We start from the raw sequence: 19,556 nt of genomic DNA, 5'->3' as shown, positions 1-19,556 counted from the left end.
TGCACAGAGTCGGACACGACTGAGCGACTTCAGGACAGGACAGGAGGGTGGAAGAGGAGCCCTGTGGAGAAGTGTCATTGAACAGCTGCTTTGAAGGTGGGGTTACCATTTTCTGTGTTCTCAGAGGCCTCTTCCCTCTCTTCTTTCACATACACTGATCATAAGGAGGGACAAGAAAAGAGGCTGTATACAGTTTTTGTGCTGGAAAAACCGTGGAATTTCAATACAGTCTGGATCACTTTTTTTCCCGTTTTTAATGGCCACAGTAATTTGGAGCTCTAATGCTATGTACATTGTTCTGGGCTCAATAAATAACATATATATATGCCATATATTATACTTACTAACTTTTTCAAATATGATCATGCTCCAGTATGTATTTTATTTAATACACAATGATAAATGGATATATCCTTCTTGGTATACCTGTATACTATGTACATAGTATATTTTTTATTCAGTCATTTATTAAAATTTAGCTTCTTGAAATGATATTAAAAATTATTTTTGCTAGCACTTTTTAAAACTTTTTATTTTATACTGGAGTATAGTTGACTATATATATATATATATACACACACATATATATATATAAAATCTCACTTGTTTCCTTCTGTGGTATAATAACGTTTTGTGAGGAACAAACAAGGTTGTTGAAAAATGTGTGATTGACTCTTTTCAACTTCCTTATTAGGTTCAAAGCAGGAAAGCCTTTTCTATACTCATTTACTCCAGAAGAAAGTAGAACGGGGACCTTCAGAAACTAGGTTCCTGAGTATAAAAGGCTTTAAAGAGGATGTGTTGTCTAGGTATGTATTAGTAGGGTCCCAAATTATACTGGCTTATCTGCAAGCTCTTTATGATAAAGATAATCCTTAAATACTGACTGTTTCTCTTTTGGAAAAAAGAAAGTAAGAGGATATTTAAAAAATAATGTCGATCAAACATAGTGTTCATAGGCTGACCAATTAAATTTAAGTTGTTGTAAATTAATGTAAATTATTGTTAGAAAAGTAGGACCTTCAGTGAGGAAATCTTTTTATTGGTTCTGCTGTGTATATTGGTACCTTTTGTTTAGCTCTAGCCATTACTGAAAATGGGGTGTTGAAGTCTCCAGATACTATTGCTGAACTATTAATATTTCCCCCATAACTCTGTCAGTTTTTGCTTCCTGTGTTGTGAGGGCCTCTTGTTAGCAGCATATGTTTAAATGTGGTTATCTTTCTGATGGATTGACCCTTTTATCATTGAACAGTGTTCTTTGTCTCTTATAACAGTTTTTCCTCGAAGTCTATTTTGTCTGAAATTTGTATAGCCACCCCAGTTTTCTTTTCATACTATTTGCATAGAGTATCTTTTTCCATTCTTTTACTTCATTTTAATGATATTTTAATCTTTGAATCTAACATATTTCCTGTAGACAGCATATAGTTGGATTTTAAAAGAATCTATTGTTTCTCCCTTTTTCTTTCTTTAATCTATTTATATTTAACATTATTATTGACACAGTTGGGTATCTATATCTGCCGTTTTATTTTTTTCTTCCACAGGTCCCATGTGTATCATTCCTTTATTCCACTCTTACTGCTTTCTTTTGCACCAAGTGAATATTTTTAGTGCAACCGTTTAACTCTTTTAATTTTTTCCCCACTTTTTAAAGAAGTTGTTTCCTTAGTGGTTGCCCTAGGGCTTACCATGTATATTTTAACTTAGAATTTTCATCAGCTAAGTTAATTCCAGCGAGATATAGAGATATTACTCTAAGAGAGCTCTATTCCTCTTTCCCCCTTTTTGTTGTTCTATTGTTTTATATATATTACATCCATATGTCACAAAGCTAATAATATTTTGTTATAATTATTACCTTATATAATTTTATATCTCTTAAAGAATATGAGAGAAGAAAGAGGACTAAGCATATATTTATAGCTTTTATTGCAAGAGCCTTATTGTTGGGTTTATTACATACCGAAATATAATTATGCACTTATTATTTTATAATTGCTTTTAAAATCGGTTATTAAAGGAGAAGCTGATTTAGATATATGATTTGGAAATATTTCTCCCATTCTGTAGGTTGCCTTTCACTTTGTTGGTGGTTTCCCTTGCTGTGCAGAAGCTTTTTGGCTGGATGTAATCCTACTTGTTTATTTTTGTTTTTGTTGTCCAAAAACTTACTTACAAGACCGATGTCAAGCAATTTACCACCTATGTTTTCTCCTTATGGTTTCAGAGCTTACATTCAAGTTTTCGATCCATTTTGAGTTAATTTTTGCATATGGTGTAAGATAAGGGGCCCAGTCTCATTTTTTTGAATGTAGTGCCCCAGTGTTCCCAACACCATTTAAAGAAGAGACTGTTTTTTTTCTCCATTGTATATTCTTAGCTTCTTTGCCATAAATTAATTGACCATATGTGTGTGGGGTTATTTCTTGGCTCTTGATTCTGTTCCATTGAACTGTGTCTGTTTTTATGCCAATACTAGACTGTTTTGATTGGTATAGCTTTGTAATATAGTTTGAAGCCAGGAATTGTGATGCCTCCTTCTTTGCTCTTTTTTTCAAGTTTGCTTTGGCTATTTGGGGTCTTTTGTGTTTCCTCACAAATTTTAGGATTGTTTGTTCTATTTCTGTGAAAAATGCCGTTGGAATTTTGGTAGGAATTGCATTGAAGCTGTAGATTGCCTTGGATAGTATGGACATTTTAACTATCCTTCAGATTTATAAGCATGAACTAGTTTTCCATTCATTTGTACTGTCGATTTCTTTCATCAGTGTCTTGTAGTGCACAGTATACACCAGACATTTCATAATAATGTTTATGGAATGATGCCTTCCTGTTTAGTTTTCACATTGCTTTCATCAGTATTTTTTTATTTGTTCTGCTCTTTCTCCCTTCATGGGATTTTGCAAATTTTATCCTGTCCCAGATTTTTGCAAAATGAAGTAAACATAAAATCTCTAGGAGTTTTTAAGATACACCTTTCTCTAAGTTACATCAAATGTCTTCCAGACTGTATTACTTCTTACTACCCTCTTGTGATGGAGGCTAATGATGACTCTTGTCTCCACATTTAGGTGGAGATAATGAGATTCTTGTTTGGTGATTCTTCTGAGTTGGGGATTAGTGAGTCATTCAGCAGCAAGGCCCCAGCTATTATAAACACTTTGTAAATATTAAATGATGGTGATGGCAGGATCATTAATTCTATCTAGATCTCCAGTCTCCCATTTCAGTGCTTATTTCTGGTTAATAGTTCCTTGGGTGTTTCAGATCATAATCCTTTCACATCGAGCTAATTATTTGGCTCAGGTTTACATTTTGTCATGGGCTATATCTGTGTTCAAAGTTTTCTACTAACTGTAGAAGCCTCTCTGAACTCTCCTTACCCAGTGGGTCAACAAAAGAATATTGAATTTTCCCAAATTAAACCCTGCAGATACTTTCAGCTGTAGTCTACCTACCGGATTCTCATCAGTTGCAAGGTATTTTCTTTGACATGTTCCTGGCATTGGTTATTTATATAGCAGATCTCATTCAGTCACTTATCTTTAATTTGCCAGCATCTTTTGGTTCTGAGAAGCTTTCAGGAATGTTTCAGGCAGGTTTGACATTAGGTTTCACATTAAGTTTCAGGCAGGCTTCAAGATCTCTAGATTATAACATGGATTGCCATCTTTTTGTGCTGTCCAGGAGGTTCATGATGACATATGAGGGCTGAAAGTGATCTTGAAAGGTTGCTTACTCCATTGCTTCATGAAAGCTTATGAAATTTGATTCAGGCAAGGATTATTGACTAGTTTTAAATTTGATATGTGAATGGTTGATGGGCAACCTGAAATTTGTAGTGGACCAAAATAACACCGCACAGATAATTTGTTTAATGCAACAGGGAAAAACCTCACTATGGTGGGTAGATCAGGCTTCATGATACAAAATCATTGGTTAATCTTAGCTTTTCTTATGTTGGGGCTTCGCTGGCGGCTCAGATGGTAAAAAATCTGTCTGTAATGCAGACCCGGATTTGATCTTTGGGTCAGGAAGATCCCCTGGGGAAGAGAATGGCTACCCATGCCAGTATAGTTGCTTGGAGAATTCCATGGACAGGGAAGTCTGGTGGGCTACAGTCCATACGGTCACAAAGCACTGACATGACTGAGCGACTAACACTTTCTGCTTTCCCACTTTACTCATGTTGGCTCAGCCATTTATCATATGTTATTCACCATCTGTGATGTATTTTAGCCAAAAATGTTTAACTCAAGTCTGTTGGGCATTTAGATTTAAAATGTTTTTTATCCACTATTTCCTATAAATTAGTACACTAACGCCACAAGGAAATAACCAGATAGAACGTGGGTCCTTTTGCCTTCTTCAGTAAATAAATATCATAAAAATAGAGGTTGTGGTAGATTCAAAGAGACTTAATAAACAAGCAGTGAGATATAATGCATGGTCTTGAATACTGTCTTGGAAAAACCAACTCTTAAAGGAAATTTTGGGGATCAGTTAGGGAAATTTGGAAATTTCCCTCTATAGTCTGGATGCTATGGAAAATGAAATTTACTGAAGAGCAGAGGTGGAGAATATTGATGAAAAAGTCTGGTTACCAAAAGTATATGTAAATATGAACATTGTAAAAGATCTGAAAGAATGTACAGCAAAGTGTTTGTAGTGGCGTGCCCAGGGGATGGGAACCTGGGGTTTTTATTTTTTGGCTTGTCTCTCCCTCCTAATTTCATGCAATATACATGTCCTGCTCCTGTGTCAATAAAAGTGTAAAGTCTAACTCATCTTGTACAAATGGATTATTTTAATGTGTTTTACAAGTTTTATAGTATTTCATAAAGATTTTATAATCTTTGGGCTACTCGTTTGAATTGTGTCTTTAGGTTCTATATGCATCTTTTTTAGTTTAAATCTTATTATGGAAAATTTCAAATATGTACTAAAGTAGGTAGAATTATATAATGAATTTCCATATACTTATCATCCAGCTTCAGAAATTATCAACTATGCTCAGTTTATTTCATCTTTACCCACCAGTACTCTCCACCTATGATTTCGAAGCAGGTCCTACATCATATCTTTGCAGATCCTACATCATAGCTTTACATCAATAAATAGTTCAAAATTTATTTCTAAAAGGTAAAATATTTAACAAATAGTTCAGTTCAGTCTCTCAGTCGTGTCCGACTCTTTGCGACCCCATGAATCGCAGCACGCCAGGCCTCCCTGTCCATCACCACCTCCCGGAGTTCACTCAGACTCAGGTCCATCGAGTCAGTGACAAATAATTATGTCATACCAAACAATAAGCAAATAAAATATTTCCTTAATATAAGAAAATACCTTGTTATTGTTCACATTTCTTCAATGGTATTAGAAATGAGTTTTTTCTAGTTAAATTGTTTGATATATATATTTGGTCATGTCATGCAGCCTGTGAAATCTTAGTTCCCTGAGCAGCGATTGAACTCAGGCCATGGCAGTGAAAGCATCAGTTCTTAACCACTGGACTGCCAGAGAATTCCCACGAGTTATATATTTGGATCAGAGTACAAATAAGTTCCCACATTACAGTAGCTATGTGTCCATTAAGCTCTCTTAATCTATAGGTTTCCCCCCGCCCCTTCTCCCACCATTTTCCCCTTGTAATTTATTTGTTGAAGAAACTAGACCTTTATCTTTTGTAATTTCTCGCATTCTGCATTTTTATGCATGCTCTCTCAACATTTTAATGCCCAAGACTGGAAACTGTTGTCTGGAATGCATCTGAGCAGGGCTCCCATTTAAAGCTTATAAAATGTACTTATGGGGTGTGTTTGTAAAATCTGTAAATTGGAAGAAGTGATTTTCGCCTTTAAGTCTTTTGCCTGTGACTCTTACAGCCTTGATTATTTCAGTGAAAAATAACTCTTGAAATAGGATACATTCGGGTAGACTTTAGAGATTCAGTCACACAAATTTTAGGTAGGAACTCATTAGATTTCCTTTTGACAGCAAAATGAAAAGTTTGCCCAGAAAGCACAATGTATGATATAATGGGGTTCTCTTAAAATACTATTTAATGTTTTCGGAGAGCTTGGCTTATATAATGTACTCTTTATTGTGATACCTATGTACTGTGTTTTTGTTTTGTTTTTAAACATTTGTTGCTAAGGCGACTAAGGTCAGCATTTCTACTGCCAGCTTATCGATTTGTCTCTAATGATTGCAGATTGAAGATGACAGTGATGCAGAGACCTATGGAGAAGAGAATGAAGAACAGGGAAATTATTCTAAAAGGAAGATAGTCTCTAACTGGGATCGATATCAAGATACTGAAAAAGAAGTTGATAATGAAAGTGGAGAATCACAGAGGGGGACAGATTTCAGTGTTCTTCTCAGCTCTGCAGGTATGAATCCCAGTTGCATACTACTTAGTGCTATGAAAGTTGCATGGACGTTTATATTCCTTTTCAAATAGCATTTTAATAACTGGCATTCATTGTTTGGATTTTAAGTCCAAGTAAAGGACAGTATCTGATGGTTTGTAAGGAAACAGTGATATTTCTTTCAGTGGAAGTTTTGGGTTTCCACATACTGATGTAAGCTGACTTAAGTTCTGGTTGAAATGGGTAAAAGGCTTTATGGGAATGAAATGCTCAACTGTGCCCCGCTAAACTGGATAGGCTGAGAGACAGAACTGTTTTCTTTGATTTCAGAGGAATAGGTACTTAAGTTTATACAAAGCTTTATTATGTTTCTAGAATATATATTCATTCTTCCTTCTTTTATAGCCAGGAATATACATACTAGTGGGTAGGCACACGGAGCCATGTGTACCTGAACACCAAACTTTTTGTTTTTCAATAGTCTTCTTTATCAGTAAGGCGAAAAACTAATTACTTCTCTGACCATCTGTTTAAGATTGACTCCCTGGAGTGATGCACAGCAGTGTGAAGCTGGAGAGTGGTGGCAGGAAATGGAGCAGAGCTGGTTGTACAGAAAGCTATTTGCTACCAGGCTATGGCCTAAGAATTGAAGTGACGAATGGCGGGTAGACTTGTGGTTTTCAGGAGTTAGGGATGAGGGAGGCTGGGGGATGCATATGCCTTGCAGTACTCATATTGATCAATATCTTGATTGTGGTAGTGAACACACAAACTTATACACACCCTCATAAAACACACAAGTGAGCACAAATAAGACAGGGGAAGTCTGCATAAAATTGGATTCTATGTCAAATGTCAATTCCTGAGTGACATATTCAACTATATAGTTTTGAAAAATGTTAGCATTGGGGCCAACTGTATAGGAGATCTTGTTGTATTATTTCCTATAACTATGTGAATTTATAATTGCCTCAAAAAATTTCCAGATTAAAAAAAGTAAAGGATGAAGCTGTGAGAAGCAGAGAAATAAGTGACAATAGTATTTTCAGATAGTTGGTTTTAATTTCCCTCTTCTTCCCAGTTTTTATGTTGCAGTTAAATTGTACCTTTTTTCTCATCTACCTGTATTTTTAAATGCCTGTACCAAACTAAGAATCATAAAGTGAATTCTCTTCTAACTTAATAGAATAAACCCTTTGAGTAGGAAAGGAAGAGGTAAGGGGAGAGAGAATTAGATTTGAGTAGGAGAACAGACGGAAAAGGCGATGCCACCCCACTCCAGTACTCTTGCCTGGAAAATCCCATGGATAGAGGAGCCTGGTAGGCTGCAGTCCATGGGGTCGCTAAGAGTCGGACACGACTAAACGACTTCACTTTTACTTTTCACTTTTATGCATTGAGAAGGAAATGGCACCCCACTCCAGTATTCTTGCCTGGAAAATCCCATGGACGGAGGAGCCTGGTAGGCTGCAGTCCATGGGGTCGCTAAGAGTCGGACACGACTAAGTGACTTCACTTTCACTTTTCACTTCTATGCATTGAGAAGGAAATGGCAACCAACTGCAGTGTTCTTGCCTGGAGAATCCCAGGGACGCGGGAGCCTGGTGGGCTGCCGTCTGTGGGGTCGCACAGAGTCGGACACGACTGAAGCGACTTAGCAGCAGCAGCAGCAGCAGGAGAACAGATTCAGCCTGGGGTCATTATATTTATGCCAACAGCGTCACCCCTTTGTGTGGTTGGTGGCAACCAACTTGCTGACTGTTCAGTGATGGGTTTTTTGCCACTTAGATGGGTGTTTCCTTCTTGTCTGCATGTTGGCCAGTTGTGGATTTATAAGCTCTTTTCTTCAAATATGAGAAAGGTGAAATGTGAGCTGGTCAGTTTCAGGTTTTAATCGGCTGTTTTGCTAAAAGATTTAGGGGGAAAATTGAAGTTGTGCAATAAAGTTAACATGTGGACTACCTACCAGTGGATTTGACTGAATCACTTGTGTAGTGATAAAATAAAATATACAGTATAAATGTTTGAAGGCAATTCAGAATTCTAGTCTAACCCAACTCTTATGTGCATTGGCTTATGATTTTGGTTACTTATTTTAGTGTTTTGTTTATAACTTAAAGCCTGGCATGGTTTGGGTCTCATATGTATTTTTCTTATAGCCTGTCTTTACTCACTGATTTCCTGAGTGGCTTGTTTATCTGTAATTAGTTTCTTGGGAAATCACAGCCATCACATCTTGATATGTGCTTACATTTCTTCCCCACTCTGCTGCTGGTCTATCATTTTCTTTTCACTGCAGCGTAAGCCTGAGAAGAGCTGCCATGCTTTCTTCCTCTGGTGGGGTAGGGCTATGTTGGTTTACTTTTGATAAGTGGAGTTCATTCTGTAATCATAAAACATTAAGAATGTCCTGTAGATAGGCTGACCATATCCCTTAGAATGATTGTGACTTTTAGTATACTGTCCTAGTTCGTATAAATACATTTATAACCCAGAAAAAATATCATAGACGTGCACATCATGAACTTTCCTGCTGCTGCTGCTGTGGCTTCGGTCGTGTCTGACTCTATGCTACCCCATAGACGGCAGCCCACCAGGCTCCCCCGTCCCTGGGATTCTCCAGGCAAGAACATTGGAGTGGGTTGCCATCTCCCTTCCCCAATATGAACTTTCCTAGATACTGCCAAATTGCTCTCCAAAGAGAAGACAAGCTGAACTTTCTAGTTTTCGCCAATATGTAGAGCCGTTGTAACTTTTTTCTTTCTCTTTTGGCCAATTGATTGAGTGGTATCTAGTTGAGTGTCCTTTGACAATTATTGGAGCACCCACCATTTCCAGGTCCCATTTCAAAGGATGAGCATACAGAAGTGAAACAGAACAGACACAAATATCTGCCTCATGGAGTTAACGTTCTAGAGGGTGGAGACGCACAATAAAGAAAAGGAAACTGTATCAGATATTAAATGGCTATAATAAGGATAGAAATGACGTGAGGAGAGGCTGTTACCATTTTATAAAGGTGGCCAGAGAAAGTCATACCGATAAGATGACATTTGAATAAAGACCTGAGGAAGGTGAGGGAGCAGGCATTGAGGATGTCTGTGGGAAGTGCTCCAGGCGGAGAGAGGAGCAAGTTCAAAGGCTTTGAGACAGGAGTAGAGGAAATAACAGAGAGGAAGCATGGCGGGAGCAAAGTAGGCGGGTAGGCAGTAAAGTCAGAGAGGTGTCACGTGACCAGATCCCATGGAAACTTGTAGACCGTTATAAAGATGTTGCCTCTGAGTGAAATGTGTAGCCAGTGGAGGGTTTTGAAGAGAAGAGTGATACAGCTCACTCTTGTTTTAACAGTCAGTCTGTCTGATGAGTTGGAAAAGCCTGAAGATAGATGAGGGAAGGAGCAGGTAGACCAGAGAGGGTATTGGAATAAAGCTGTTCCTCAGCACCCATGGGAGATTGGTTCTAGGACCTTTAGCAGACACCGACATCTGAGATGCTCAAGCTCCTTATGTAACGGTCAACTGCTGTTTCTGTGGTGTAGCAGGTGGTACGCAGCACAATCAACTCTGTTTCCGTGGACTCAGCATCTGCAGATTTCCATCTGTGGATGAGGAGCCTGCAGATATGGAAGGCCGACTGTCATGCAGACAGGCATTGATAGTGGCGGGGGCCAGGGGTGGGAGCTGTGGAGGTGGTGAAACATGGTGGAGTTTTGGATCTATTTGGGAAGGAATGCTTCCCAGGTGGCGCTAGTGGTAAAGAACTCGCTTGCCGATGCAGGAGACTTAAGAGACATGAATTCAATTCCTGAGTTGGGAAGATCCCCTGGAGGAGAGCATGGCAGCCCTCACCAGGATTCTTGCCTGGAGGATCCCATGGACAGAGGAGCCTGGCAGGCTACAGTCCATAGGATTGCAAAGAGCCGGACATGACTGCATTGACTTTGCATGCAGAGCAAGCACAAATGTAGGGTATGAGATTGGACTTGCAAATGTGGGTGTGAGATGAAAAGATGCATAAAGATAATGCCAAGATTTCGGCTTGAACAGCTAGAAGAAGGGGGTTAACATAAACTGAGATGGATAAAACTGTAGGAGGTGCTCAGTGTACATGTGTTAAAAGTGAGATGCCAGTTAGACATCTGTATTAGTCAGAATCCTGTAGGAAATAGATGGTACACTCAGTATAATTATAAGGCAGGTTTAACAAAGGAATCACTTACAAAGGTGTGGGTAGGATGTAGAGAAAACACAAAGACAGTACGGTATTGGGAGGGCGGGTAAAGACAGAGATGTTAACGTCCCTGTTACTAGAATGCTGAAGGAGAGCGTCATGTGAGATGTTTACCTTGAGAGGATGAATCACCTTGGTCAAAACATGTAGCCAGCAAAGGTGACTCCACCAGGAGAAGGACAGGGCGATAAGTACTCTGGTCTTAGACCCCTTTTTTCCTCCATTGTCCTGCCATGGCTTCCCATAAGCCTAACCTACTGAAAGTCAGAAGGCAAGGAAAACCTGTAGCTGTGACCTGTATAGACCAACCTCTGGGCAGATCAGGGAGAAGACCAGTGGAGACTGCGTCTGGACTGGAGCACAGCACCCGGCAGGAAATGCTGGAAATGCCAAGCGGGTTGTTGGATGAAGGTGTCTGGAGTTCAGGACCCAGGTTTGGATAGGAGATTCACATGTGGGTGAAGCCAGCCTGTAGACAGTGTTGAAAGTCACAAGAACGTGTGAGATATCCAAGGGAATTACTGGCTAGAAAGGTACTGAGTGTTGGGTACCACAGTGTCTAGTGGTTACGGATGAGAAAAAACCAGCAAAGGAGAATGAACATGTTTCCAGGAAAAAAGGGGTCAGTGTCAAATGCAGCTGTTGACAAGCAAGAATTGACAGCTGAATTTACTAGTGATCTTAGCTAAAGCAGTTTTATTGGAGTGGTGGGATAAACTCTTTCTTGCATTTAATAAGAATATGGAAGGAGAGACTTGTCAGAGAAAGTGTAAACAACTATTAATATTGAGTTTTGTTCTAAAGGGAAGGAGAGTAATGGGCTGATGGGGGAAGTGGATCAAAACGTGTTTTTTAAACATGGGAGAGGTAATTGAATGTTTACTGGTTGATAAAAACATCCAGGAAAGAGGTAAAAAATAATCTGAGAAGAGATGAGAATTGAGGATCTGGGTTCTTTGGTCTACATGAGATGATGGAATCAGTTGTAGAGATGGAGTTGATTGCCCACTGCTAGGGGCTGGGGCGGTTTTTCAGTTGTGATTGGAGGATACTCAGACTTCCCAGGTGGCGCTAGTGGTAAAGAACCCACCTGCCAATGCAGGACACATAAGAGATGTTCCATCCCGGGGTTGGGAAGATCCCCTGAGAAGGGCATGGCAGCCCACTTCAGTATTCTCGTCTGGAGAATCCCATGGAGAGAGGAGCCTGGTTGGCTACAGTCCATAGGGTCACAAAACTTCGGACGTGACTGAAGCGACTCAGCACACACACACACATGTGCACACATACACACTCTTTGGGCATAGTTAGTTGAGTAGATGTGATTTGAGGAAGCTCTCTTCTGGTTCTTTCTGTTTTCTTAGTGAAATAAGAAAGCTATAAGTGAGAGTCAGAGAGGAGATACTGGAAATGTGAGGAGAGGGTAGAAGTTAAGAGATAGTGATCTATAGCAAAAGCAACATCATGGTTGCCAAAAAGAGAGGGGAGGGGCGGGTAAATTAGGAGCATGGGATTAACAGATACACACTACTTTATATAAAATAGAAAAACAGTAGGATCCCACTGTATAGCCCAGGGAACTAGATTCAATATTTTATTCAGTAATGAAAAATCATCTGAAAAATATAACTGAATCACTTTGCTATATACCTGAAATAACATAGTACTGTAATACAACTACATTTCAATAATTTTAAAAAAAAAGAAGCAAATAGGAGACCAGGGTGTAGGAACTTGAATGAAATGGGAAAATGTGGTATGGTTGCTGAGAGCTAATGGAGGCCCATAGGACGTTGATGGTCATGAGTTTAAGGTGAGAAAGGGTATGTTTCTCCCCATTCACGTCCTGTTGTCTGGGTGCAAATATATATAACTGAAGTATACAATACCTCAGTAGGATTCTTTCTATTCATATAAAGCTCAAACACGAGGTAAAAGAAGTAAATGGTGTTATTTAGCGATGCATGTTTAAATGGTAAAATGAAAAGGAAGGAAATGATGAGTATAACAATCAGGACTGTGGTCACCTCCAGTGGAGAGCTGAGGGGTAATAACTGGGGAGGGGTGTGCAGTGGGTGTGGGGAGTGGGGATGAGGGAGCTGGCTCTGCTGACGGCTGTGTTCTGTTTCTTGATCTGGATAGTAGTTTCTTATGTTTGTTTAATTGTGTGTGTGTATTGCTTATGTATCTCTATGAGGAAAAAAGTCTACAAATGGATTTCTTACGGTAGAATTTCAGACCCTGCCGCAGACGGAAAGCAGCCTTTTGAGAGAGGCAGCCTGTTTTTGCGCCTTCAGCCTGTGTTGTCAACGTGCAGGTGCTTTCTGTGTTGAGTTTCTGGCCAGGGGCTCTGGCATCCCATTTTTACAAACGGAGGATATGGGAAGGGGACTAGCTTGCTTGAAGTCCCACTTTTTCTGATAGGATTGGGAGCCTTCAGATATCTTTTTAGGACTCTTTCTGTAAGCCTTCAGCTTATAGCTAATCATGCTTTTAGCTCTTCTTTTTGAACAACATCCTTGCAATTCTAAGTTATATTTTAAAAGTTTTAAAAAGGGTACCATGCTCTCACATTGATGCATGAAAACTGAGATCTCTAAGCAATTTTTCTACCTTCTTCTTTTCTCCCCCCCAAATGGTGAGTTATTAAAATCATGCCATATGCTTTTTTTTTTTTCCCCATGTAAGATGCCTCGGATAACAGAGTTAGAAAACTGTTTACAGTGTGAACAGGATGCACTGGGGCAATATTGAAGATAAACATGAGAAAACCAGTCTTTTATGTGCAAATCTATAAGGTGTTTAACTGGGATAAATAAAAATGAAATGATTAGACTACAGTTTGGTAAGCACAGCTGTCTAGGCATGTTTTTATCTGAAGCTATTATAGGAAGGAGCCTGTCTTTCCTATGGATGGGATGCTGCCTGATTCATGGGTCACTGAATAAAACCAATTTAGACCTTCATAAAAAGCTACTATCTTATCTTCCTCATAATTTTATGAAAGTTCATTTTGGAGGGGAGGTTGTAATTATAATGATATTTGATTTCTTTGCCTCTATATCCTCTTGCCGGCAGTTAGACCAAAAAGGAAAAGAAGGCTGTCATTCTAGCACCTGTATTTTTTAATTAAATTCGGGACATTTTTTTTCAGTGAAGCAGCAAGATAGTTGAGTTGTATCTGACCTCCTTGATTCAGTTCTTTTGTTTTTCCCTCTTTTTATTTGGTATGTATTTTATTAGTTTTTGCTAACATTCTCATATTACAAAGGCAACTTAGTGGAAAAACTTTTCATTGCTATTTGAATCATTTGAAGTAACACAAGCAGAACTATACATTAAAACAGTCTTTATTTGAACAACAGAAACAAAAAGGTTAAACCATAGAAGCAAAAAAGTCTTTTTCTTTCTTTTAGCTGGACACTGAATTGGGTCTAACTTGATTTTCTTTTTTTTGCAAACCTCCAAAGATAGAAGCAGCTGAATACCTAGAAATGCGTTTGCTGCCCTGCTGGTCTCCTGCACTGTTGTACTTTCTGTTGTTTTGATGGAGGCTCCTTGTCTGTTTTTGCTGGTCCAGCTGCCTCATTTTTTATCATGTACACCATCGCTATCAGTTTTCATCTCCTTGCTCTGAAACTGTACTTTTCTTTCGACAGATGCAGCCTATGCTGCTCTAACTCCTTTTCCTTTAAGTCTGCGACCTTTTGATTTCCATTTGCTGAGGGATTCTGGTTGATCCACCATGATTTTTTCAGGGCTGTGTTTAGTACTTCTCCTCATACTCCTCATCTCTCTCTCTTGTTCTTTAATTGGAGGTCACCATTATTGGCTTCTTCAGCCTTATCTATTATTTCTATTGCTTTCTCATGAAATGGGATTATATCTCTGTTTTTCACCTTTGATAAAGTCTATCCACGTTATTTCTTTACAGTTTGAGAAGTGGAAGTCTTGATCTTCTCTGTAGGTCAGATCATCTAAGTCATCCAAAAAAATTTCAGAAAACATCCAATCTTTTATTGTAGAGATTTCATTTCAGCATTTACAGCACTGTCCTTTTCCCTCTTGTTTAGGCCTTAATTTAGCTTATGATTTATTTTGCCTTCTTTCTCTCCTTTATTTATTTAGCAAATTAATCTTCCTTGAAAAGCATTAGATGATCTGTCTTTATACTTTTGGTCAGAGGTCTCTAAACTTTTTAGCAAAATCAGACACTATAATATGAATTCTTAAATGCTTCATAAATAGGTTTCTCATTTGAATATTTTGTGCTTGACCTTTATCTACTAATATTTCTTTTGTCACCACAGGATGTGCCAGTTGAGAATTCTTTTATATAAATGGATCTGTTTTTACATTATTTTTTATAGTTAACAGTCATCAGACATTTTATACTCATCAGAAGGAGTTTTACATGAAGAGCTTCTGATTTTAGGTTTATCTTTATTTTCGCGAGTTCTGACTTTGACTTTCTTAATATTTCTATTATAAGTTTGTAGGCATTTTGAATTTTATTATCTCCAGAGGTACCCAGCTTTCATCCAATTTGATCTGTTCCTTAAAACATCTATCTCATGTCAAATTAAAGTCATTGGAATAACACTTGGTTTGTTGGCGGGTGTTGGTCCCAGAGCTGCCATTTCTTTACCAGCACCGTTTTCGTCTTCCTGAGCCTAGTCCTTCAGCGCTTAGCTGCAGGGTCCGCTAGCAGAGACCACGGTGTCTCAAGTTCATTTTATGGACTGAATGTTTACCTACACTGTTAAATAAACTATTCTTACTAGAAATCTTAATGAGAGCACATTCTTGAATCTTTTTGGACTTTACTTGTATTCTGGATGCTGTTCTGGTTGATAAATGTCTGACTGTCTGCATCGTCCAGCCTGCGTGTTACATTCTAACAGCATCTGGCATGTTCCTTCCGACTCTCCTGTCTACGCTGTCAGTCGCTTTATTCTTGGGGACTGATACTTCCCTTTAAAAAATTACCGTCATATAATGGAGGCTTTTGGAAAACAGAGCAAATAAATGCCCATGATCAATGTCATAATTAAGTGGAAGTTGATAAGTTTCTTTACTTACTCTAGAAAGATTTTTTAAATGAATTATTTTGGTATAAGTCTTTAATGAAGGTCAGAGTAGAACCTCTTCTAATATAAAAGGCATGGAACATGAATTTAAAGCTAAGAGAAGGGCAGATATAACCACAGGATTGTGATAACAAAGTTCTCTGTTTCAGTAAGTATACCTGAAGTATCCTGTGTGTATTTTGGTTGTAGAGTAGAAGTCCGCTGGATCGATGGATGTCAGCCAAACTGTCTTGGTTCTGGTTGTCACTTATTAACTATATGCTCTGGAGGGAGTGAAACTCTCGGAACTTCCTTTTTTATTTTTATTAAACTGTGAATTAGAAATAATACCTGCCTTGCTTTAATCCAAAATGGTTGCAGGGATCATGTAGAATTTTAGACTATAAAGTGGTATAAAAAGCTAAGAATTATTTTATAGGCAAAGACAAGCAAACTGTTGGAGTACAATATATCGTATAAGTGTGATGGTTGAGAAAAGCTAGTTTTGTGTTTGAGGTTGGGCCATTAACATAGGATCATCATTAAAATAACAGCACAATATTGACACACAGAATGTAAAACACAGTGACCTCTTATGGGATTTGTCGACCTCTTTCAGGTCTCTACAACTACAGAGAGGACACAGGGAACTTGAAAGATGATTAAAAATGGGAAAAACTGGATTTCTGATGAAAGGTTTATGATGCTAAGAAGTCTGAGAAGTGATTTAATAATTATGTCATATGTGTTCCAGGCCCTAAAGACAGTAAAAAAAAGCCAAATGTGCTCAACTAAAATGTCAGGGAGATGGAAACTTTATGTGTATTTTGTATATGAAATGTTAACTAGGCATGTAAGGGAGAGTTGTAGAATTGTTTTAATTGGAAATCTTTCAGTATGGGTATGTTCTCATTTGACTGGGATGGATTCAACAATGGTCCTTCCTGTTGCACAGGGACAGGCAAGGTGATTTATCAAGGAATATTATTGTCCTTTTTATTTAAAAAAATTTTTTGGCTGCACCACAGGGCTTGCCAGGATATCAGTTCTCCAACCATGGATTGAACCTGGGCCGTGGCAGTGAAAGTGCTGAATCCTAACCACTAGACCATCAGGGAACTCCCAAGAAATTTTTTTTTAACCCTATCATTTCATTCTCCTGGCTTCTTTAAATTTTGCAAAGGTTCTATAGCATTTTACCCAAGTGCATTAAGTTAACACATCCAGCGTTCTCAGAAGAGTTAGGCTTAAATAAGCAAGAGATGTATGTGTAAATGGATCCCTGTGGCCATTAGTGACCCTGTGACAGCAAATGACCTTACGCTAAGAAGCTGATGGCAATAAGTACTACCATTTCCTGGATACCTACCAGGGGAAGGCTGTGTATAAGCCGTGATACAAAGGCTTTTTTCAGTATCATTGATTTGGAACTGTTACTGTAGGATAGATTTCATTATCTCTAGGTGTGTTGAAATGAAGTCTTAAAAAACAGTGTTAAATATGTATAGCATTCACATGTAGCTGAATAAGGATTAAACTTATGCCTGGCTTCAGAGTTGGTATCTTTCCCATTTGATACTGTCCATTAAAATCTACATATATGTCATTAAGATACACATTCTCTTGTATGTTTGTTTCTGCAAAAGGAAGCTTAATTGTTTACACTTTGTCTGCAGCTTAGAAGAGGGTTTGTGGCGGGTTAAGAAGTTAAAGGCAGACTCAGGCTGAAGTCTGGAGGCCAGGGAGCTGCAGCAAGTCTTTAGAAGGTGCTGCCCCTGGAGGCTTTCAGTCATGCTTAAGGGTGAGCATTTCAAAGAGGTCTCACCCAGCCCTGCCGCAGGCTGGCCTGAGGAGTTTGTCAGGTGGTTGTCCTTCTTGATGAACTTCACCTTGTGACCCAGGAAGCATTTCTCCAGGAAGTCAGGTGGGCATCTCTGGGCAGAACCCAGGGCTTGCAGATTCACAGCAGGACCTGATTCAGGGTTTCCTCTGGGCTCAAGATCTCTTCCTTGGCACCAAGGCTGTGACTCCACTCATCTTGAGGCAGCTTCTGCATATCCCAGAAGAAGACTCAGCCACAGCCCTAATTTCAAATCTTCTAGAGATGTATTTCCCACCCTTGCATTTTCCCAGTACCTCTGGCCGGCCACACTTTTGCAGTTGGAATGGAAACCCAGAGAGAGATGTACAGGAAGCCCACAGGTGCAGGTTGACCAGGTGGGTGATTGCAGCTTTGACCTTTTTGGAATAATTCTGGTGTATCTGGGAGCTCATGGTTGACTGGGGACAAGGAGCCAACCACAAAACCTGGTATTAACTGTTGTTGGAAGCAAGGGGTGGCATAGAGATGGTCTTGGGGGCTGCAGCTGAAGAGGGGATTGGAGAATGGGGACAAATCTTGGGTCTGTCTCACCCAACACTGCTGAGGCAAGAGACAGATCCAAGGACTGCCTAGTGTAATCGATTCTTTTGTTGTTTTTTTAAAGTCAATATCATAAATGAATTTGCTGGGAAGAAACTTCAAATATACCTTTTCCAGTTGAAAGGTGACATGAATCAAAAGATTAGAACACATACAGGATACCGCATTGTATATTCTCAGTGTATTGTCGTACTTAAAGCGAATGGGAGAAATGCTTTCACGTGATTTGTTACATTGGTCTTAGCATTTTCAGTTACCTAAGAATGAAACTGATGCTGATGAAATATCGATATATACTGCTTAATTCACTTGCTGAGTGTGATGTGCATTCCACGAATAGTGAGGATGGCAATTTACTGCTTTTCATAATCTGTGGTGAGAATTACTGTTGGAAATAAAACCTGTATCTTATATATTTCATTGGCACTTGTGAAAGGGACTTAATAGTCTCTTGGTCATTATTTATCATCCCTTAAATACTGCATCCTATGAATTGTACATGGAGGGAAATATTTCATTTTTAGTAATGCTACTGCTAGTCTCTTAAAATCATGAAGTTTGAGAACTTTTTTTCTTCATCTGTTCATCGATTATTTACTAGTGAAGTAGATAATTTTTGTGGTTTCAGTGTTTCCCTTGAGAAGCGCAGGGTGTGATTTACTGTGTCAGTGGTCCATACATTTGGTACTACATTTTGTTTTCCTTAAGAACTGTAGCCCTGGGAAGATAGTCTTCAGTGAAAAGCGACTTACTTTGTAGCCTAGCATAAATCTATTCCAACAAGTGAGGAAGGTGGGAAGGTTGCAGAATATCGTACATGTGGGTTTATTTAATACTAAATGATATGAAAACCCATTTATTTATTTGGCTTAAACAATAGAAATTTATTCTTTCATAATTATGGAGGCTGGAAGTCCAAAATCAGCTTATCAGCAGGACTGTACTCTCTCTGAGCGCTCTAGGGAAAAACGGTTCCGTGTCTCTTCCAGTCTCTGGTGGTTCCAGATGTTCCTTGGCTTGTGGGAACATCCCTCCAACCTCAGATCCTGTCGTCCCTTAGTTGCTGAGTTGTGTCCTACGCTCTGCATTCCCGTGGACTGTAGGCCACCAGGCTCCTCTGATCATGGGATTCTCCAGGCAAGAATACTGGAGTGAATTGCTATTCCCTTCTCCAGGGGATCTTCCCAACCCAGGAACTGAACCCAGGTCTCCTGCATTGCAGGCAGATTCTTTACCATCTGAGCTACAGGGAAGCCTGCCATCTTCACTTGAGGCCCAATTATTAATTTTTGATATTTTAATTTTCTAACACTACTTAGATTTTTCAGAAGAGTTGCAATAATATCCTTCACCTAGCTTTCTCTAATGTTAAATAACACCTTAAACATAGTACCTTTATCAAAATTAAGAAAATCACGTTGGCATACAACACACTTCATTTGAATTTCCCTGTTTTCT

At 38.9% G+C, this 19,556-nt stretch overlaps 1 protein-coding gene and 1 pseudogene across 1 annotated transcript in view; one reads left to right on the top strand and one right to left on the bottom strand.

Moving 5' to 3' along the window:
* AVEN (apoptosis and caspase activation inhibitor) overlaps positions 1-19,556 on the top strand; it is a 175,550-nt gene that overhangs the window by 18,283 nt on the left and 137,711 nt on the right. The window contains exon 2 of the mRNA XM_068992837.1: positions 6,221-6,398. Coding sequence (XP_068848938.1) covers positions 6,221-6,398 — 178 coding nt within the window. The remainder of the gene's footprint in view (positions 1-6,220; positions 6,399-19,556) is intronic.
* On the bottom strand, positions 14,193-17,950 carry LOC138073482 (lupus La protein homolog pseudogene; annotated as a pseudogene).

Source organism: Capricornis sumatraensis, chromosome 2, assembly GCF_032405125.1.
Source record: "Capricornis sumatraensis isolate serow.1 chromosome 2, serow.2, whole genome shotgun sequence".
Taxonomy (NCBI): domain Eukaryota; kingdom Metazoa; phylum Chordata; class Mammalia; order Artiodactyla; family Bovidae; genus Capricornis; species Capricornis sumatraensis.
This window is presented reverse-complemented; position numbering and strand designations above follow the sequence as displayed.